Raw genomic sequence first — 23,474 nt, 5'->3', positions numbered from 1 at the left:
CACCGCAGTGTACTTATGTGTGAGCTTACACGGTCACACGTGAACTGCCATGTTGGACAACACAGCCCTCAGGGGCATGCTGTGAGCACAGCTCTGAGCCCCAGGCTGACAGGGGTGGTGGGAGAGCCCTCCGCCAGCCACCTCCAGTCCGGTCCATGGCACGCAACTCCCCGGGGCATGCCGCGGCCTCGGGGACGGGCTCTGCCCAGGACTGTGTGCAGGGGACGCACAGCTGCCCAGGAGAGCGAGAGCGTCAAGCACACGCGTCTCGCTGGGCACAGAGTGCTAACAGTGGTCACCTACCATCCAGAGGGGACTTCTCCTCCGCATTCTTGTCCTCCTCGGCCAGCATGACCTCCTCTGTGAGTGAGACACAGCCTCAGGTTGGAGCCTTCCCATCCCAACCCCTGACCAGGGCTCACCCCCCAGGAGCACACCAGGATGAGGGTGCCCCCTGCGGCACGACCCTGCCTTCTCAGCCCTTACAATTCCAGAAGCCTGTGGGGCTCATGGCTGAGCTTTTCCTGTTGAGACAGAACCCTCTCTGTGTCCCACCGGCAGCGCCCCATGAGGGGCGCCTGGCCTGTTCCCACGCTCATACCACCCTCCCCTGAGAGCAGCCACCCCACCAGGTGAGTTCCTCGCTGACGAGGCACCTAAGGAGGCGCAGCGGGTGCCCCATATGGAGGAAAGTATGCTGGCCTGAGGCTGGGGGGCAGTCAGAAACCCCAGGCTTGACAAAGCCCAGAACCAGGTGCAGAGCACAGAGCAGGCTCAGGTCCCGGGTAGGGCGCCTGAGTCTGACAGGCAGAAACTAGCCCTAGGCTAGGCCATGCCAGACGCCCCCATTAAAAAGGCCAGTGTCCCCAGAGCCATATGGCCGCCTGGTGTCAGGACCCTGGGTGGGCTGGAGAACACACTTCAGACACCTCAGCTCCCCTCTCCTAGACTGGTCTCATCCTCCCCATGGCCACTGACAGAGGCCAGGCCAGGAGCGCTGCAGCAGCCCCTGGTTCTCACCGGCCTTGAAGATCCACTCCAGGTACCCATTGAGCTCCCGCTCGATCTGCTGCTGCCGGCGAAGCTTCAGGAAGGCCCGGCGGTTCTCGACCCTCTCACGCTCCTTGGCAAACTCTCTGCATGGTGCAGGGGCCAGAAAAGGAAGCAGACAGGGTGAGTGTGAGCACAGCCACCAGCCCCACGGGTGTGTGGATGCGGAGGCAAAGGGAACCAGGAAGAGGCTGGGACACGACGTGCAGGCCATGGGCCGCCCCTCACCACCATGGCCTCTTCCAACCTGAGCCCTCAGAGGGCCCAGGTGAACCCTCCTTCCTCAGACTCCTCCAGCACACAGGGACAGCACCTCCGTCCCCAGAGGGGGCTCCAGAGAGCTGGGACAATTCCACACACCCCCGCCCAGAGCAGGCCGAGGCGCACACCCTCCAAGTGCCAGGCTGTCATCTGCATCCTACAGAGATCTTCTGGGCAAGAACTGCCCAGAGACCTTTCACTTTGTTTCTTCTGCTGGTTCACACCCAGGGCCCTTGCTAGGAGGGGAAGGACAGACAGGAACAGGGCAAGAAGGGACTGGATGCGGGCAAGCCAACGACGAAAGGAAAACATTCCAGAGCCACCTCAGCCAAACTTGTGAGGCTCACAATGCCCAGGAGAGTGACCTCTGCCCTCCTCAGCCCTCAGCAGCCCAGCCCCAGCTTCCCAGACAAGTTTTTGGGCTCACACAGCCAGAAGGAAGCCATTCACACACACAGGCGCACAAGCACGCCCAAGTATACGTGCACCCAGCATTCAGCAGGGCGAGCCTCTCAGCCCCGGCTTGGGGCAGGAGCCAGGTCCCCAAAGGACAGGTAGGCACACCCCGGCAGCAAAACAGCAATGTCTGTCCTCAGCGAAGTGGCCGTTTCTCCTCCAGGAGAAGCAGCTTCTGGGCTTGGTGCGGTGAGCCCAGCAGACCTAACTCCTGGCACATAGCCACGGCAGGAGAGAGAGCTCAGCTCTGGCCAGCACTGACCCCAGCTCGTGACCAGAGTCCACCAGGGCCTGAGCTGTGGTGTTCCTGGCAACAAGCGGAGCCAGGTCCTGCCTGGACCGCCCATCCCTCGCAAACCCCGAATCTGCAGGGACACAGGGCCCCTCCCCTCCTCCCCTCTCCAACCAGCCTCTGTCCCTTGGCCGTGATGAGGGCAGGAGGGCCTGGGGGGCAGGGGTGGGGCAGTGACAACACCACTTGAATCAGTCTGAGAGCCACCAGCAAAAACTTGCTGTAGCAATCTAGGCCCTGCCCAGAGCATCCACTTCTCACATGGCAGCCAGCAGCAGGGCCTGTCCTCCCCAGGCATCAGTTCTCACTGCTAAGAAAAGCCCCAAGAGGAATCCCTGATCCTGCTCCTCTGGAAGGCTTTGTGGGTGACAGCCTGGGGCATGAGGAAGAACAAGGCTGGTGGGCTCCAAGCCGGCCCGTGGCTGGACGGAGTCCTGTAGGGCGAGCTTTCCCCGGGCCAGGCGTAGAGGTGACATCTGAGCACGGCGGCCTTGGAGTGCAGCCGGCATGGGACCCACCTGCTGTGCGCTGACCGCTGGCTTTCGGGGCCTTGCCATTTCCAAGCCTGCCCAGGCCTGAAAGAGAACCCTGGGGTCTGCCTGCTGGGCCTGGATGCCCGAGGGAGGGCTCAGCTGAGACTAATTAGGAAAATCATCCCATATCACCATCCTCAGAGGCCAGGATGCTCACAGGTGGGAGGAGGGCTGGGAAGTCACAAAGTTCGTGGCCCTGCTCAGTGAGGAGCCCCACAGCCCCAGCCCCCCAGTTCTCTGTACATTCTTCAGGGCAAGCCACACAAAGCCACCCTAAGCAGGCTGCTCTCCCAACTCGCCATGAACCTACTCATGTTCCTACCACCTCCCCACCGTGCACTGTCCTCAGCACAGAGCCCACGCTCCCCACAAGCCTGCCGTCTGCCAGCCCAGCACCCTCCCCCCTCCACCCCTCTGGCTCCAGCTCTGAGCACCCTTGCAGCACACACTGCAGCCCTCTGGGTACCTCTGGGCCTCCACCCCAGCTCTTCTCTGCCTGGGAAACCCTCTCCCCTCCTTTGCTGAGTTCATTCCTGCTCTCCCTTTGAGTCTCAATGGAAAGGCCCCTTCTCTAGGTGGCTTCTATGAGCTCCAGGCCTCCTCTGGATTCCCCATGCAGCTCAGACCTTGCAATTCCATCAGACTGGAAGTTGTACATCCATCCCCTGTGCTGTGGGTGTGCCTGTCCCTGTGGAGGTGCTTGGAAAGACATGCTAGTGACATACCACTTCCAGGAGAGGACTGAGGCTAAGGACATGTTCCAGAGCCAGAGCATACAGGCCGTGGACCCCAACCATTGTCCTCTCAGTGGCTGTTCCTTTCCAGGCCAAAAGGACAGCTACCCCTTGGGTCCACCAGCCTCTCCCCCAGCCTATCTCAGGAGCCCTGGGCCTGAGCAGGAATCTTCAGGGTTGGCAGGACGGAGATGTTCTCCTCTAGTCTTACAGGGGGTATGATACCAACGGGGGAACAGAGCGCAGGCCAGGCCTTCCCAACAGAGCTTCCTCAGACTGATGGAAGGGCAGGGTCCCCAAACATCAGCTCCATCTGTGCCCCTAAGCACACAGCACTTCTGTAGCCATTGGCCCCATGCAGGACAGGAGAGTACGATGTAGGGTCAGGAAGGCACCTTTCTTTGGGAGGGAATCCCAGCCTCTCACCCTCCCTTGTTCTCTCCTGGAGGATCTCAGCACAGAAAGGTATCTGGAGAGGAGGAGCAAGCCAGGGGTTAAGGCTGGGGTGGAGAGCCTGGTGACCACTACAGCCAGGATATAGGACCACTCCCTCACTCTCCTCTGTAGCAGCAGAGGGTCTCTCTAGGCACCGGGGCTGCCCAAAAACCCCACCATGGACCCAGGTGAGATCCAGCAGCAGCCCCTCCCCCACCATCAGGGGACAGGGTGAAAGCCAAGTTGGGAGAGAGGCAAGGAGGCCAGGGCCAGGGGATGGTGAAGAGAGAGGTCAGGATGGTAGCACAAAGGAAAGGCTGACCAGAGCTCAGGATGATAGGAGTGACCACCACAGCGTGGCCATGAGGCCAGGCCAGGCCTCACCTTTCCCACATCACACATGCCCACATCTGATTCCACCATCTCTCCCCTTAGCCTGAGAACACAGAAGGGCAGGCAGGCAGCACACAAGCTCACATGGCCTCTTACCCTGAGAGCACGCCCAGCACCAGGTTGAGCATGAAGAAGGAGCCAATGATGATGAGAGGGATGAAGTAGAGCCAGTTCCAGGTGTTACCAGCTGCATCATTTGTCTGGAAGCAAAAAGGAGTTGAGGAAAAACAGGTGGACAAGACACATAGCCCTGGATGTAGAAGTGCCCTTGGGCCCTCCTCAAATACCTGGCAGGGCCTAGGCAGGGAGTGTTCAGGTGTTGGGGGGTCCAGGCAGGACCCACACCAGACCTGCCTGCCCTTGCCCCACAGAGCTTTCTTTGAAGCTGCCTTGGAGCTCTCAAAGGACCAAGGACAATTAGCACTCCTGGTCACTGCCCAGCAAAGCTGAAAAGCCAAGGAGTCGTTCAGGGAGCCAAAGGCTCCCAGGATACCTGGAAGGCTGCATGCCCAATCTCTGCTTGGACACCTTTCCTATTCTTCCCAGGTTACTGGACATACCAGTCAGCTCTAAAGACATTTCTCCTGAATGGAGCCCACGGGCACCAGACCCAAGTCTGATCTTCTGTCTGCAGCAGCTTCCACAGCTCAGAGGCAGTGAGCCCCATGCCATATTTCCCCCATATCAAGAGAAGCCCACAAGTCTCCAGGGAACAGTTCTCACCATGTGCCTGGCTTAAGCCACAAGCCAGCACTCAGGCATGATCTAAAAACTGAATGCAAAGAAGGGCATCTCTCCCAGACCTTATGACTTTTATAGCCTGGGTCTCATGACATAATACCAAAAGTGTTCAGTTTTCAACTGAAACTCATTTGCCATGCCAAGAACCAGAAAAAGCTCAAACTGAATGAAAAAAGGCAATCATTAGATGCCATGATGGTTAATTTTATGTGTCAATTTGACTGGGCCACAGGGTCCCCAGATATTTAGTCAAACATTATTCTGGGTATTTCTGTAAATGTGTTTTTGGATGAGATTGACATTTTAATTGATAGAGTAAAGCAGATTGCCTTCCATAAGGTGGTAGACCTTATTCAATCAGTTGAAGGTCTGAATAGAACAAAAAACCCAACTCTCCTCCAGGTAAAAGGAAATTCTCTAGTAGATTGCCTTCAGACTTCATCTGTACCGTTGGCTCTATTGGGTCTCCACCTGCTGGCTTTCAGACTGAAATTGTACCACTGTCTCTCCTGGGTCTTGAACCTGCCAGCCTAAACTGCAGATTTGGACTTGCCAACCTCCATAATCAGAAGAGCCAATTCCTAATAATCAATTGATCAATCTCTCTCTTTCTCTGTCTTCATACATATCTAAATACACACACATACATGTATATATCTTATTGGTTCTATATTTCTGGAGAACCCTAACTGACACAGATTGCCAACACTAAGATGACAGAGATGATAAGAGGAGAAAAATCACAGGTCAATAATAAAATGACAAATTAACCAATTTTAAAATGGGAAAAGAATCTGAATACACATTTCTCCAAAGAAAATATATAAGTGGTGCAATAAGCACATAAAAGATGCTCAATATCATAAGTCATTAGAGGAAATGCAAATCAAAGCCAAAATGAAATACCACTGTGGATAAAAAGGAACACTCATGCACTGTTGGTGGGAACATAAACTGGTGCAGCCACTCTGGAAAACAGTATGGAGGTTCCTCAAAAAGTTAAATATAGAACTACCCTACAACCCAGCAATTGCACTACTGGGTATTTACCTCAAAAATACAAGAACAATAATTCAAAGGGATACATGCACCCCAATGTTTATACCAGCATTATTTATAATAGCCAAGATATGTTAACAGTCCAAGTGTCCACTGATGGACAAATGGATAAAGAAGATGTGATATAGATAGATAGATAGATAGATAGATAGATAGATAGATAGATAGATATAGATATAGATATAGATATAGATGAATATGAAATCTTGCCACTTGCAACAATATGGTTGGAGCTAGAGAGTATTATACTAAGTGAAATAAGTCAATCAGAAAAAGACAATACCATATGATTTCACCCGTATGTGGAATTTAAGAAACAAAACAAATGAGCAAATGGAAAAAAGAAAAAAAGAAACAGAAACAGAAAGACAAACCAAGAAATAGACTCTTAACTATAAAGAACAAACTGATGGTTACCAGAGGGGACATGGGTGGGGGAATGGGTGAAATAGGGGACGAGGATTAAGGAGGGCACTTGTCATGATGAGCACAGGGTGGTGTATGGAGGTGCTGAATTACTATATTGTACACCTGAAACAAATAAAACCCTGTAAAAAATAATAGAAATCACTTATATCATGAATGAATGAATATTTTAAAAATTAAATTTTAATTTTACTAGGATGCTTAAAATTAAAAAGACAGCCGATAACAAGTGTTGATGAGAATGTAGAGAATTTAGAATGCTTGTGCACTCCTGCTGGGATGTAGGGTGCTGCAGCCACTGTGGAAATCAGTCTGGCAACTCCTCAAAAGGTTACACACAAAGTTACCATATGATCTAGCAATTCCATTCCTAGGCATATACATAAGGGAAATAAAAATATATTCCACACAAAAACTTGTGTACATTTATTCATAGTAGCATGATTCATAATGTAGAAAAGTTGAAACAACCCAAATTTCCATCAACTGATGAAATATAAACAAAATATGGTATATTCACTTAATGGAATCATATTTGATAATAAAAGCAATGAGATACTGACACTTGCTACAACATGGACGGACCTTAGAAACACAAAAGTTGACATATCCACTATGATTCCATTTATAGGGAATGTCTAGAATAGACTAATAGACAGAGACAGAAATATATTAATGGTTGCCAGCAGCTGGAGGATGGAAGAATGGGGAGTGACTGCTAATGGACACAGGGTTCCTTTTTGGTGGACAAAAATCTTCAAAAATTAGATAACGCTGATGGTTGCACAACCCTGTGAACATACAAGAGCCATTAACTGTATACTTTAAATTGGTGAATTTCATGGTATGCAAATTATATCTCAACAAAAGTGCTTTTTGGAAAAAAAATCCATAAAAGAAATCTCTAGACCCAGATTATAGAATTCTACCAATTCTCTAAAAAAGAAATAATACCACTTACATAAACTCTTCTAGAAAATGGAAGAGGAGAAGCTACTTCCTAATTCCTTTTCTAAATCTTGTATTGCCCTCATACCATACCAGACAAGACAATTCAAAAGAGAAGGAAATCACAGACCCAAAGCCCACATGAATATAGATGCCAGAATCCTTAATGAAATATTAACCAATAGAATTAAGCAATATATAAAAATAATTATATACCATGACTATGCGGGGTTTATTCCAAGGATGTCAAGCCATTTCAAAATTCAAAAGTCAATGTAATCCACCATATTAACAGACTAAAGAAAAAAATCACATTATCATATGCAGAAAAAGTATTTTATAAAATTCAACACCCATGCATGATAAAACCTCTCAGAAAAGTAGGAATAGGGGAACTGCCTCAATATGATAAAGGGCATCAACAAAAAACAAAAAAACTTGCAGTTAACATTATATTTAACAGTGAAAAACTGAATGATTTTCCCTAAGATTAGGAACACAGAAATATATCTGTTCTCCCCATTCTTATTTAACATAATGCTGGAAGTTTCAGCCAGTGCACTAAGGCAGGAAAAGGAGCTGGAAGGCATAGAAACATATGTAGGACTTGTATGCTGAAAACTACAAAATGCTGATTAAAGAAATCAAAGGTAATCTGCATAAACTGAGAGATATACCATGTTCATGGATTGGAAGACCCAACATAGTAAAGATGCCAATTCTCCCAAATAGAATAAAATGGGCAAGATCAGTCTACCTGGTTTAAAAGATTTATTTACAGCACAACTACAGTAATGGAGATTGTGTGGTATTGGTAGAGAGGGACACATAGATCACTGGAACAGAAACAGACCCACAGGGCATCTGCCTGGCTAAGTCAGTGAAGCAGGCAACTCTTGATCTCAGGATTTTGAGTTCAAGCCCCACATTGGGTACAGAGCTTGCTTTAAAAAGGAAAGAAAAAGAAAAAACAGACCCACACAAAATACACCCAACTTTTTGGGCAGAGGTGCAAAAGCAATTTAATGGAGAAAATATAGCCTTTTCAACAAGGGATGCTAGAGGAACTGGACATTCATAAGCTCAAAAGGTGAAGAAGGAAGAAAGGAAAGAAGGAAAGGAAGAAGGGAGGGAGAGATAGGAAGAAAGAGAGAGAGAGAATCTCAACCTAAACCTCACACTTTATACAAAAATTAACTCAAAATGGATCACAGACTCGCATGTAAAATGTAAAACAATAAAACTTTCTTTTAAAAAAGTAGGCGAAAATCTTCAGAATTTAGGAGTTGGCAAAGAGTTCTTAGACTTGACCCCAAAAGCCCAATCCACAAAAGGAAAAATTGATAAACTGGACTTTATCAAAATAAAAAATGCTTGTTCTGTGAAAAAAAGGCTTGTTCCATGAAAGACCAGGTGAAGAGTATGAAAAATCAAGTTAATGACTAAGAAAAAATATTTGCAAACCACATATCTGACAAAGAACTAGTTTCTAGAATATATAAAAATTCCAAAGTAAAATAACAATCCAAACAGATTGTGGACAAAAGATATGAAGAGAGATTTCACTGAGGAAGACATAGGAATAGCAAATAAGTATGAAATGATGCTTAACATCATTAGCCATTAGGAAGTGCAGACTAAAACCATAATGACACATCAGTACACACTTACCAGAATGGCTGAAGTTAAAAACAATGACAACATCAAATACTGGTGAGGATGCTACATTATTCTCACACTGCTGGTGGGAGTGTAAAAGGATACAGTCCTCTGGGAAATTTTTAATTTCTTAAAAAACTAAACATGCAACTGTTTTACAAACCAGAAATTGCACTCTTAGGCATTTATCTCAGAAATGAAAATTTATGTTTGCACAAAAACCTGTATACAAATGTGTGGAAGAGCTATGTTCACAATAGCCCCAACCTGGAAACAATCAGGATGTCCTATAACGGGTGAGTGTTGAGCAAAGTATAAAGTCCACCGCACCACAGAAGACTGCTCAGGGATTAAAAAAAAAAAAAAAAGAACCAACTACTGACACACAGTAATCTGGATGAATCCCCAAAGAATCATGTGAGTGAAAGTAGCCAATACTAAAAAGTAACACACAGCATGGTTTCATTTACATAACCTCTTTGAAATTACAGCTATGGCAGACAGATTAGTGGTTCACAGGGATGGAGGGGGAGGGTAAGAGAGAAGTGGTAGTGGCTACAGAAGGGCTACAGGGGGTCCTGCTGGGATGGAAGCTTCTGTATCTCCACTGTGTCAGTGTCAGCATTCTGGTTGGGATACAAGCCTTCTTGTATCATTAGAAGATACATGGGACCTCTCCGTAGATTTCCTACAACTGCATGTAAACCCTCAATTATCTCAAACAAAGTTTAGTTTCACAAAAACAGCCAATCCCCATATCTCCCTGCAGTTACCTCCCACTACACCTCCTGGGAAACTCCTTGCAAGAGAGGACCCTATCTGCCATCCTCATTCCATACTGCCTTCTCCTGCACATTCCAAGACTTTATCCCCACCTCTAACACTGCTCTTGTCAAGTTTAGCAGCATCTTTCTCGACCTCTCAGCAACATCTGACTGGTTGATCACTTTCTGAAAACTTTTTTCCTGGCTCTCCTTCCGACACAGCTCATGGTGGTGTTCCTACCCTGCCTCAACGGCTCCACCTTGGTCTCTTTTGCCTGTTCCTTCTTTCCTACTTGGCTTCTGAATGTTGGAATTCCGCCAACAGCCAAGTTTGGAGAGGGCTCAGTCTTTGCCCTTCTTTGTTTCTCCTTCTACACGCTTTGCTGAGACAATCACATCCTCTCCCAAAATGTTGAACACTATCCATGACCTCAGACAGACACCCTCAGCCCTGCCGTCTCCTCTGAGGTCCCTGTCACATTCCCAGCTGTATGCTCAGCAACTCCCTTGAATGAAAATAGTTCTCTGACACATTATGTGGCCAAAGCAGAGGCCTTGGGCTCCACTACTACTCCACTGAAACAAAACTGAGCAAATATCTCGCTCCCAAGTCTCCCTTCTCAAGAAAAGGCACCACCTCTCCCAGGGCTGAAGTCACATCCTCTTTGGCTCTTCCTTCCCTCACATTGCACACCCAATTGACGAGCAAGCCCTCCCTGTGCTCAACACACAGCCTTTGCACCCATATATCTGAACACCCCTTCTTCAGATCTTTATGTAACCAGTACGGTGGACATATGCAAAACCATATGTATCCACTCATAAACCAACTTTATTTACCTCCTACTGTCCCTTTGAACATACTCATGTTCCTGGATAAAATCTGGTTAAGTCCTGTGACTTTTCTGATAACTCCTGGGTAACAGGAAGTTCTAAAATCACTTCAAGTAGAAAACAGTCTCAATTCAGTGATTAAGTGTCCGGTCCCAGGTGGCAATAAACTACTCAACATGCTTTGCACTGAGAATATCCACTCTTTCAGCTGCCTGCCGCAGCTGGCGGCTTTCACGGGGAGACGGGGCATGGTCCCTCTTTGCCCCTCCACACCTAACACTGTTCCTTCTTCCTCAGCTTGCTGTTGGGTTTCTGACCCCAACACCCTCCAAGCAGGGGAGGGGGAGGAGGGGGCAGGCGAGTTGTGCCATGCGAGGCACTGTCCTGAGATCATCTCTTCTCTCTGCGCCTGACAGAAATTTCCTGCTGACTTGTCTCCCACAAGGCACTTCTCTGGGTTCTTTTAGGACCCATTTGACTTCTCTTACTTTTCAAAATGTAGGCAAGGCACTTCTCCCTCAGTCGGAGAACTCCCCCACCCACCACTGCCAGTTTTTCAGCAGTCATTCTAAACAGATGTTCTCTGCTGAGACCTCATCATCCCCCTGGTCAGAATTTAAATGGGCTCCAGGCTGCCCACTACCCCCTGGCTACAGCTGGTCCATGAGAAGCACTCACACATCCTCCTCCCGTTCCCAACATCAAGTGTTCTCTCCATCTCTCTGCGGGCCAATGGCTCCTGCCCTCGACGTACAGGCACTGTCTTGAGCCTCCACATTCAAGGAGCATGTCTGAAGGGCCATAAAAGCCGCACTCACTGGGCTGGAGGAGAAGGGTACGTTCTCTCTCCAAAGAACCCGCTTTAAAACCCTGTTTGATTTGCAACAACCCTCCCTGTTAGTGTGGAGAGTGGACCAAGATCTTGGCCACCTGCTCTGGGCACCAGCCTCATAGCTCACCACAGTCATTGTGTCCTGGTGCCTTGCCAAACCCCCAATGCACAATCCCATAGCACCTGTATGTCTGGCTTCCAGACCTTGCCAGGCCTTGCTTTCACAAGGTTCTCTAACTCATCACTCCTTGCTCCTCACCCTCCTTTGTTGTCTTCAAAGCACTTGCCATTATTAGGCCTTTACTGAAGGCCTCCTGCTCGCCACTGTACAAGGAGTATCTCGGGGAGTGCCCAGAGAATGGGTTCCATGGAAATACGTGTCTGATGAATCCTCTGTGGCTCTCTCGACCAGTGCCTCCTGCCCCAGGGTCAAGTTCCTGCCCAGCCCCTCCCCCACAGGGCACAGACCCACCAGTCTGAGTCACGTGGGCCGATGGCCAAGTCCCAGTGGGCACCGAAAGCTGCAGAAACCTGTTCTAGCAGTCCTTGTTCAGGTGGGGTTGGCAGGGATGTGGCCAGCTCAGAGCTATTTTTAGGGTCCGTCTTTGGGAAATTATTCTTTGATTGGCTGCAGGAAGAGAACAGCCAAGCTCCTCATAACCGCCTTTGTGCCCATTCCTCTTTTCCTCAATTAAAAAGAGCCTGTCATGAGACACGACCCCCACTCCAAAGAGGGATCTGGTTCAAGGGACTTTGGGCCAGCTTTTCCTTAACTCCTCATCTTCCCTGTGCCGGCTCAATGAGCACTTACCAAGCATTTGCTGGACGCCCAGCCCTGAGATCTACCTGGGTCTCTATGAACCCAGGGAGAAGGCACAGAGCAAAGGGCCCCAGTCTGTCCCTTTCCTCCCATCCATCACGCCACCAGACTACACCACCATCGTTTCCTCCCCAGGCTCCTTGAGGCTGAGGAGCATAGGGCTCCAGGGGCTGATAGCCCAAACTCCACCTCAGCTTACAAGTGGCAGGCTCAACATGAAGTATCTTGTACTGCAGGGTCCTCCACCCACAGTACCCACGCAGAGCACACTCTAGCTATCCAGAACCCAGCCATCTACTAGCTGTACCTTTCCAGCCAAACCTTCCAAGACTCCTAGCTTGTGTGTACCTTCTTTCTCTACCTCCCAAAACCCCTGAGGGCCTAATTTAACTGTGCTCATTCCCTGGCAGCTCTCAGGGCTATGGGGGGTGGAAGGTAGCTAGGGCTTTTGTCACATAAAAGAAGAGGCAGCGTTCTGCTCAAGCATTCAGGGTAGAGCCCTCCAAGAAGAGCTTCAGGTGGAGGGGAGATGGGGGAGCGAGACGGGTCACCAGGCAAGGGCCTTAGACCAGTTTCTGTCCCGGGCACCAACCCAGACTGCCACTGTGATGGGCAGGTACTCTAATGGGCAAGAGGGTCAAGGGCAAACAGTACCAGAGAGACGCAGCAGAGAAGACAGAAATGTGCAGGACACATGCTCTGACCCCAGAATCCCAGCGTCATCAGAGAGGTCTCCCTACACGCCAGCTCCGTGCGGCCCTGAACCCTGCCCTGCTCTGTCTTCATCCCACAGCCTAGGGAAAAGGCGAGGCCAGCAGGCTCCACTTCCCCTCACTCCATCCAGAAAACGCAGCAGGGATGGCAGCGCTGGTAGTCCCTAAGCTGCTGCTAGTCTCACGGCCTTGAGCAAATTAAACAAGCTCTCCATGCCTCAGTTTCTTCCTTGTGTGATGGGGTTCTTGAGATGATTCTATGAGTTAACAGGGATGAGGCCCTTCACGCAGGGCCTAACTCGCAACAAGCTTGCGGGGAGCCTGAGGGTCATGCTGCGGCCGTCTCGACCATCAGCCGTAGCATCTCTGGAAGTGTCCGCCTGGCCCTCAGTGTTACTTTCAGACGAGAAGCTGTCCTGGAGACTCTAGGACCAAGGTCCAGAGTTTGAGTGGACAGTGATGACAGTGGGCCCTTGGTGGAGCCATCTGAAGGAAAAGCCTATAGTTCATCCTATAGTGGACAAAGGAGCTTGGGACTGGGCAGAGGCTCTTAGGTCAGAAACATCACCCCAAATGAGACCCCAGGAGCTCCATGGCCCATCCACAGTCCCAGAGCCAAGATGCAACTCACGTTGTAGAGGATGTCAGTCCAGCCCTCCATGGTGATGCACTGGAATACCGTCAAGATGGCAAACAGGATATTGTCAAAGTTGGTGATGCCAAAGTTGGGCCCTGGCCAGTATTCCCGACATTCAGTGTCACCCTCACACAGCCGGGCTGGGGCCTCTTTGCCACAGGGGAAGTCACCCACTGGATCTGGATCTGTGAAGAGAAGAATGAAGCACAGACCCTGAGTCCAGAAACACCAAATTCTCCAACCCCTGCTGGGATTCCTGGGCTGTGGAGACATCGGGGGGCGGGGGCGGGGGGGTTAGGAATCAAGCACCAATGGAAATCCTCCCTCAACTTCCCACCATCCCTCCGTGCACCGACTTTCTCCCCGTGCCTGCAATCCGCCTTCCCCTGAGCTCAGACCAAACTCTTCCTCTCGACTAGAACCTGCCCCTCACTGTTTACTTATTCACCTGAAAATCAAAAAAGACAAAGTCCTAACATTCAATTCTCCCTTCCACTACCACCCTAATTTCTCCCTCACAGCCAAGCCACCACCAAGACTCCCGACATGCAGATCTGCCTGTCACTCCGGAGCCAGTACCAAGCTGGAGTCAGCCCCTGCGGTCCCTGCTCATCAGGCAGGTCGGCTCAGAGCTCAACCCACGTGTGCCCAGAGGCTGGCGGGGTGCCGCAGTGCCCAGGCCTCACTGCGCTGGCCCCTGCAGAGTCCATGTGCTTCCACCAGCCTTGATAAGAGGTTTTTGAAAATCATGAATGATTTAAATTTTAGTAAAAGCTTTCTCTGCATCGATTGAGATGATCATATGGTTTATCTGCCTCACTGCAAAACACACCCAGAACCCAACCCGTTCTGACCACCTCCCCAAAACAGCCTGGCCACAGCCACCATCTCCCCTGGATGGAGGTATTAGCCTCCTACTTGAGCCTGTTTCTGCCTTTGCCCTCCTGGAGCACCCAGAACAATGAGATGACATCACTCCTCATTCAGAGCCCTCCACCACCTTCCTGACTTCTCTCCGAATAAGACTCAGAGTTCCCACCACAGCCACGAAGCCCGCGTGATTTCCCCTCTGTTCTCTTTGCTCCTCACTCTGGCCTCTGCACGCACTGTTCCTTGTAACTGGAGCTCTCTGGCCCAGTGGCCACCCAGCAATCCCTCTCACCGCCTCTGATCACTGCTAGGTGGTCACCTCAGGAGAGAGGCCTCCCCTGGCTGGTCTCTGTGAAGCAGGCTCCCAAATTGTTCTATTGCAAATTCTCCTTCTGTTTTTCGCTGGAAGTTACTACAATCTGTGATCATTGTGTTTATGTGTTTCTTCACGTATTTGTGTTTTCCAGGTTGCGGTGTGTGTCCCCAGCTGGAACATAAGCTCCACCCCATTCACCTGGCACCCAGGGCAGGGCCTACCTCCAGGATGAAGGAGTCCGAGGGGTGCTGCCAGGCCTCACCTGTGCTGTTGGGGAAACAGGCCTTGTGGAACTTGCCCATGTAGAACTCGAGGCCGATGATCGCGAACATAAGGATGGCGAAGAAGAGAAGCAACCCGATCTGCAGGAGTGGAACCATGGCCTTCATGATGGACTTGAGCACCACCTGCAAACCTGGGCCAGAGCAGCCACAGCAGGGCAGGTCAGAGCAGAGTGGGCAGTGCAGGAGCTTGGGTGGGGGTGTGGGCACACCAGCCAGAGCCTGGGCTGGGCAGCACTAGGGGTCCCGGGGCAAGGTACTGAGTTGGGAGCCCTCAAAGTAGGGAATGGAGCAGGGAGTATGGGGAAGCATGAGTCTTGCGGGAATAGCATGCGCTTACAGGAGAGTCCTCAGGGTAGGGGACCAAACATAAGTCTTGGAGGCAAGTGGACTGAGCAATGTCCCAAAGCAGAGGAGAAGCAGGGTGTGGGGTGTCAAAGTATGAAGTCTGGGGAGAGATGTGGACCTATGGAGGGCTCTGGGTGGCACAGCGAGAGCAGAGAGTCCTAAGGGGAAAAGTGAGGGGGTGCTGGGAGAGAGAAGCAGAAGATTCTGGAGGCTGAGAGCAGGAGATCTTGGGAGGGAAGTACAGGAGTTCCCAACAGGCCCAGTTCCTTAGGGACCTGAAGCAAGGGACCCGCTCGCGGGAGTGCTGGACCACTAACCATGAGGCATGGCTCTGTCCAGGCCAAAGGAACTCAGCACACAGAGGAAGCTCAACCCCATCGCCTCCTTCCCACCTGGCCCCAGCTCTTAGATACAGGCCTTTGCTTTCGCCTGGCAGGGTCGCGGGGCAGAACGGGGGCTTCCCTGAAGTGGCCTCAGGGGGACACAGCCCTAGGTCCCTGCCCACTTGGGGCTCTGAGAGAAACCCAACACCAAGGTAACCCTGGCCATCCTCCTGCCCAGGCTTGGCTCCTTGAGCAGCTGAATCCAGGAGCATGTCTTAACCTGGCCTCAGTTGTCCATGGCCCTGCCAAGTCTGAGCCAAGACAGGTGATCCTTTGCAGCCTCTGGCTATCTTCTCAGGCATCCTGCCCACCACCTTCTCAATCTCTTATCTGTACTTTAACCCCAGAAATAGAAGCAAAGAGCTGGAAATATAGCAGAGAATGTGAGAAGCAAAGCTTCCAGCTGGGGAAGCCAAGTCAGGGCAAAACAACAGGGCCACTTTCTGGGCCTCTTCACACCTGGTTCCCGGGGGTCAGGAGCACTGAGCTTAGAGTCACCAAAGCCAAAGGGGCCACTGGTTAGGGCTTAACTGTGTCCATGGCCATGGTGGAGTTGGGGGAGGAGGTTAGTGATCCAGGTAGGCTTGGGCCTAATTGCTCTTGCCAGACTCACTCGGAATCCCAGACACCAACTTCAGGGGCCTGAGCACGCGCACAGCCCGCAGGGTCCGCAGGTCAAAGTCAGTGCCAGCCGTGGCCAGGATCCTGGCAGGAAAAGAGAAGGAGGAAACTAAAGGCTTCCATATTCAGGTGAGAGAACACATGCCCCACCACGCCATGTCCTGTCTCCCAAGAACAGTGACACCATTTTGCCTGTGTCCTCCACTGTCCAAACACAGGGCTGGCACAGGGTATGAGACTTGCCAGGCAGGAGGAGGCAGGGACTCAATTCAGACATCCCCACAGTAATGTTAGCAATGGCTGTTTCCAGCATGACCATCCCTCCAGCTCGAAGGAATCACCCTGAGAGGACACTTGGTCTCTGGCGCCTGGCCTGGCCTTGAATCTGCCCTCCAACTAAATCCAAGCCAGAACCAGGTCCCCAAACCAACCCCAACTGCACTGCAAACAGCCTCATAAGAGGTGGTGAGGAGTGGAAACAGGGGTAAAACAGAGGCTGAGGTTCCTGAGCAGGCACCACACATGCCCTTCTTCACCTTCTCTCAGGAGAACAGTGGGGTGGGGCAGGGAAGGTGGAAGAGAGGGTTCAGGGGACTCAGGAAAGCCATCATAATCAGTTCCATTAGCAGAAAACATATTCCAATGTCTCCCATTTCAAAAAAACAAAAGATCTGATATCCACCTCTCAGCACGGCACATTTCTCTGCTCCCTTCACACCAAAGCTCAATCAGAGTGTCAGTCCTGGGTCTCCCCACCACCTTATCTTCCTGTCCCCATTAGGCTCTCACCCACACCATTCCGCTGATATGTCGTTCGAGCCTGTGTCTTGCCAACTCCGGAGGTCAAGTCTCCCTCTCTAAACAGTTTCTTCTCTGTCCTTTGGTCAACTCTCTCATTTCCCTCGAATTCCTCAGGAGCCCCTCCAGGTCTCGACTGCCACCTTTGTCTCGTCCACCAGACTTGAGAAGTGGATGCCCTGGGCCTTACTCCCAACAGGATCTACGCCATAGCTCTGAATACCACAGCATGCTTATCACTCATAACCGCACACCTTTAACTCAAATCTAGAACTGAGGACTCATACATCCAGCTGCCTTTTTAACATTTCCACTTGGTTATCAAAAAAGTGTATCAAGCATTATATAATTAAAGAACTATTTTTTAAACGTTAATGTTTAAAAGTGTTGAAACATGTATTTCAACACTTAAAAAGTCCAGAGCTGTTCCATTGTGGTGACTAAGAACTTTGATTCTTACCCCCAGCCTTGCTTCTTCCCCAATACCCACTCAGGGAGCACTATTCGTCAATTGTTATTTCAGCCAAAACCAGGGCTTCACCCGTGACTCCTCTCTTTCCCTCACTTTATATTCAATGCACCAACAATCCTGGCGGCTCTGCATCCTGGACTCTTGGTGAAGAAGGCTTTGTGCCCCCCTGCTCGAGATATGTGGCAGTGAGAATAGAAATTGAGATGGAACTATGGTCAAAATAAGATGAAACTCTCAGTGGAAAGGAAAAGAGAGGCAACCAAAAAATAATCTATTCAAACCAAAAGTCCAGAGCACATTAAGAAACCCAATGCTATGAGAGACATTCAACTACCAAAATTGACTACTGGAAGATTAATTTTGTTCTGATGAAATCAACAAATTATGAAACAAACACAGCCAGAAACAGGTAGGTATTTTAAAGACTAGCTAGTTTTGTCAATAAACAAATAGTTATTAAAATAATATCAATAATAATAATAATAAATTACACTCTGGGCTGAAGACACGGTTTGAGAGCATTAATGATTTGGAAAATAGTACAGAGGCTAGTACTGAAGAACTCACCCACAGACATCAAAAAGCCAAAGAAGGAACATGAGAGAGAAATTGAGCAAAACAGCGGTTAGATCATATGCCCAGCACACATCCAGTGTGAGCTGTGGAAGAGAACAGGGGAGATGGTGAAGAAGCGACATTTGAGGAGGTAGCAGGTGAGAAATTTACCGAATTAAAAATAACTTCTCAAATTCAAAGTGCACTACAAGTACAAATCAAATAAAGAAAATACATCCAACTAGAAACAGGGAGGAACTGCAGAACACCAAGCATGAAAAGACAGCCTTAGAATTACCAGAAAGAAAAAGAAAAGACAAGATATCTAGAGAAAAAGGATAATTAAAAGGAAAGAAAACTTCACTTTGGCAAAAATATGTGCCAGAAGACAATCAAGTTATACCTTCAAAGAGCAGCAGAAAGTAATAGTCACCTTAGAACTTTATATCCAGCTAAACTGTCAATGAAGAGTGAGGGCAAAATAAACATATTTTCAGATATAAAAGAAGTCATCACCCCAGATTCCAACACAGTCGAAGATTTCAGCAAAGCTCCTGTCAGAATCTGAAAGATTGAATACCAAATTCAGTAAGGCTACATAAGATTAAAACAAAATTAGCAGCTTTGGGGCTCCTGGGTGGCTTAGTCAGTTAAGCATCTGACTCTTGGTTTCGGCTCAGGTCATGATCTCAAGGTCATGAGATGGAGCCCCGAGTTGGGCTCCATGCTGGGCATGGAGCCTGCTTAAGAATTCTCTTTCCAGGGCGCCTGGGTGGCTCAGTTGGTTGAGCGACTGCCTTCGGCTCAGGTCATGATCCTGGAGTCCCGGGATCGAGTCCTGCATCGGGCTACCTGCTCAGCAGGGAGTCTGCTTCTCCCTCTCCCACTCCCCCCTCTTGTGCTCTCTCTCTCTCTCAAATAAATAAATAAAATCTTTAAAAAAAAAAAAAAAAAAAGAATTCTCTTTCCCCCTCTGCCCCTCCTCCCACTCACATGTGTGCACACTCTCTCTCTCAAATAAATAAATAAATCTTTAAAAAAATTTAGCAGCCTTGATGTATTATATAGTTCTAATCTTCTGTATCTTTCCTGTCTCATCTATCTATCAAACTCTACTCCTAACAAATAGAGAACGTAGCCTTTTTTGAGTACACGGGAATATCTTTGAAAACTGCCTATGTCCAGGATGCCTGGATGGTGCAGTCAGTTGGGCATCTAACTCTTGGTTTCGGCTCAGGTCTGATCTCAGGGTCGTGGGATGGTGCCCCGCGATGGGCTCCACGCTCAGTGAGGAGTCTGCTTGAGTTTCTCTCTTCCTCTCCCTCTGCCCCTCCCTGCCTTGAATAAATAAATAAATCTTTTTAAAAAAGAGAGAAAATTGCCCTTATCCTACATCACAAAAAAACCCTCAGCAAATTTCAAAGAATTGTAACACACATTATTGCACTTCTGCTATTCAATAAATGTATTTAAATGAGAATACAATTATAAAAACACACTGTAAAAGAAAATTCATATGTATAGAAACCCCCAAAATCCACAATTAAATAACTCATTAACTAAAGAAGTAAAAAAAGGAATTACCAAATATTTAGAACCCATCAACATGAAAATACTACATATTACAATGTGTGGGGTTCAGTTAAAGTGATGTTTAAGGGGAAATTTATAAACTTAAATGATTTTATTTTTTTAAAGATTGAAAATAAATAAACCAAGCACAGATATGCCTCAAGAATCTTAAAAAAGAATAGCAGAGTAAATTTACAGAAAAGAGAAAAATGGAAATAATAAAGATTAAGTGTAGACATGGTTCAATCAGAAAATAGAGAAATAACAGAAAGCTGAATCTGAAAGTTGAATAAAATGAGCAAGCTTCTGGCAGGAATCATCAAGAAAAAGAGGGTGTGCACATACCTGTACACACATACACAAAACACACACACTCGCACGCGTGGGCATGTATGCACATACATGTGTACACACGTACATTAGTGTATTTATATACAGGGAATATAACTGCGGAAAGGAGAGATTTTTAGAATCACAAAATATTATTAACAATTTTATGTCAATGTTAAAATTTTGATAAAATGGATATATCCCCCCAAAATGCAAATTATCAAAAGTAACTGAAGAAGTAGAAAACCTGAATAAACCATGAACAATTGTATTAGTTTTCTATTGCTGTGTAGAGACTTACTACAAATTTAGTAACTTGAAACAGTACCTTTTAGCTCACAGCTCTGCAGGTCAAAGTCGGGCACACTGCAGCTAGGTTCTCTGCTTAGGGTCTCACAAAGCTGAGATCAAGGCGTCAGCCAGTTTCACCCTCATCCAGCGGCTAATCTAGGGCAAGTCATGCTTCCCAGCCCCCTCATGTTGTTTGCAGTAGGAATGGAGTCGCGTTGTCTTGCTGTCAGCTGGGGGCCTCTCTTCGCTCCTGGCAGCCACGCTCAGGTCCTCGCCATTTGGCCCTCTACAGTCCCTCTCGCACCTCTAAACTCTCTGATTTTATGAAAGGCTCAGTCCCTTTAAAACGATCACCTAATTAGGTTGGTCCTTTTTATTTAACTCAGTCAACTGTTTAGTAAACTAACGATGGCAGTGATATCATATCCACGGTCCTTCCCACACTCAAGGGGAGAGGACCACAGACAGGGATGGAAACCTTGGGGGCTGTCTCAGAATTCTGCCTACCAAAACCATTTACAAAATTGAATTTGGATTCAGGCTTCCTCTGGCAAAACATCTGATCCAGATAATTGTATGAACGAGTTCTATGAACATCCAAAAAAAGATAATTTCTATGTTATACAAACTGTTTCAGAGAATAAAAATACAAGAAAATCTCCCCAACTCATTTTATGATCCTAGTATAATCTTGATATCAAAACTGGAAAGGACAAGAAAATTTTATACACATCTCAATTATGAACACAAATCTTAAATTACAAATTAGAATAAAACTCAAAAGTACATATTTTAAAGCATATAATGGCAAGTTGTCATAGCAACATAAGAAGAGTTCAATAGTAGAATCACTATTAACGTAATTCACCATTCTAAAAATCTAAATAAAACATATCATCATGTCAAAAATTTCAGAAAAATTATTCAATGAAATTTCAATATCATTAGACAAGAACTAGGGCTAGAAAGAAAAATCCCTTAAGCTGACATTATGTTTTAGGAGCAATCCTCTTTAAATTCAGGAAAAATCCAAGTATACTATTTAGATCATATGGAGGTCCTAGCCAAGGCAATAAAAAAAGAAAAAGAAATAAAATATATAAAGATTAAAAGGAGAAAATAAACTGTCATATTCACAGATAATGTGATTTCAATATGGAAAACCTAAAAGCATACACAGAAAAACCATAAGAGCTAATTAGAAAGTTCAGCAAGGTTATGGAATACCAAATAAATATACAAAAATAGATTGTTTTCATTTACAATTAGAAAATACAATTTTAAAAAACTATCATTCTAATGGGTATGGAATGCCTTCCTGGGGTGATGGAAATGGTCTGGAATTAGACAGTGGTGATGGCTGCACAGCTCTGACCAGACTGAAAACCCCCGAATGGTACACTCTAGAAGGGTGTTTCATGGTGTGTGAATTATCTCTCAATAAAGCTGTCATAAAAATATTGTTTGTAATACCAACAAAATCAAAAGTATCTAGGAATAAACTCAAAATAAGTATAATACCTTAATAATAAAAGTCACAAAACATTCTTAAGAAACAAAGGGATAATAAAAATGAACTATATTAATAGATGAGACAATTCAACATCATTAGATGTCCCTTTTCCCCAAATTAATCTACAACTTCAATGCAAATGCAATAAAAATCCCAACAGATCTCGTATGTAGAAAACTCTACATATCCACCAGAAACTACCAGAACTAATGAATTCAGCAAAGTTTCAGGATATAAAGTCAAAACAAGAAAATAAGTTGTATTTTATACACTTGGCAATGAACAAACAAAAAAGGGAATTTTTTTAATCCATTTACAATAGTATCAAGAAAGAATGAAATACTTAGGAGTAAAGTTAGCCAAGGAGGTGAAAGATTTGTCGACTGAAAACTACAAAACATTGCTGAAGGAAATTAAAGAACACTAAACAAACTTAAAGACATCCCAGAAACTAGAAACCTTAATATTGTTAAATGTCCACACTACTCAAGCAAACTACAGATTCAGTGCAATCCCTATCAAAACTCCAATGACACTTTTTGCAGAAATAGAAAAATTCATCCTAAAATTCACATGGAATCTCGAGGGGGGAACCCTGAATAACCAAAACAATCTTGAAAAAGAACAAAATTGAAAGACTCATATTTTCTGATTTCAAAACTTACTACAAAGCTACAGTAATCAAAATAATGTGGTGCTGGCATAAAGACAGAGACATACAGACCCACAGAATAAAACAATAACCCAGAAACAAATCCTCACACATACAGTCGATTGATCTTCAATAAGAGTGCCCACACCATTCAATGGGGAAAAGACAGTCTTTTTACCAAATTGGGCTGGGAAAACTGAATATCCACATGAAAAAAAAATAAGTTGGACCCTTAGCGTATATACAAAAAGTACCTCAAAATGGATCTTTGCTTATCTAAATGTAAGACCTTAAACTATGAAACTCTTAGGGAAAAAAATAGGAGAAAATCTTCATGGCATTGGATTTGGCAATGATTTCTTGGATATGACACCAAATGCATGGGCAATAAAAGAAAAACACATTGGACTTCATCAAAATTTAAAACTTTTGTGCATCAAAGGTCCCTATCAAGAGAGTAAAAAGGCAATCTACAGTGTGGGAGAAAATATTCACAAATCATTTGTCTTATAAGGGATTAATATCCAGAATGCATAAAGAACTCCTACAACTCAACAACAACAAAAACCCAATTTAAAAATAGGCAAAGGACTTGAATGGATATTTCTAAAAAATAAAGATACACAAATGGCCAATACGTACATGAAAAGATGCTCAACATCACTAACCAGTGGGGAAATGCAAATCAAAACTACACTGAGCTACCACCTCACACCCATTAGGATGGCTAGTATTAAAAAAGAAAAGAAATGTTTAAGTGCTAGTGAGGATGTGGAGAAACTGGGACCCTGTGCGCTGTTGGTGGGAATGTAAAATGGTGCAGCCGTTGTGGAAAACCATATGGCAGTTCTTCAAAAAAGTTGAACATAGAATGACCATGTGATC

The 23,474-nt window shown here is 46.9% G+C and overlaps 1 protein-coding gene across 9 annotated transcripts in view; it reads right to left on the bottom strand.

Annotated features, from left to right (window-relative positions):
- Positions 1-23,474, bottom strand: part of CACNA1B (calcium voltage-gated channel subunit alpha1 B) — a 186,446-nt gene that overhangs the window by 132,301 nt on the left and 30,671 nt on the right. For all 9 annotated transcript variants that reach the window (XM_032398848.1, XM_032398851.1, XM_032398850.1 and 6 more), the window contains exons 4-9: positions 16,399-16,490; positions 15,036-15,188; positions 13,582-13,772; positions 4,251-4,354; positions 1,021-1,136; positions 304-360 (exon numbers count right to left, since the gene is read on the bottom strand). In XM_032398848.1, the coding sequence (XP_032254739.1) occupies positions 304-360; positions 1,021-1,136; positions 4,251-4,354; positions 13,582-13,772; positions 15,036-15,188; positions 16,399-16,490 (713 nt within the window). The remainder of the gene's footprint in view (positions 1-303; positions 361-1,020; positions 1,137-4,250; positions 4,355-13,581; positions 13,773-15,035; positions 15,189-16,398; positions 16,491-23,474) is intronic.

Source organism: Phoca vitulina, unplaced genomic scaffold (genome assembly GCF_004348235.1).
Source record: "Phoca vitulina isolate PV1807 unplaced genomic scaffold, GSC_HSeal_1.0 scaffold121, whole genome shotgun sequence".
Taxonomy (NCBI): domain Eukaryota; kingdom Metazoa; phylum Chordata; class Mammalia; order Carnivora; family Phocidae; genus Phoca; species Phoca vitulina.
Note: the sequence above shows the minus strand (reverse complement) of the source record. Positions and strands in the feature narration are given on the sequence as shown.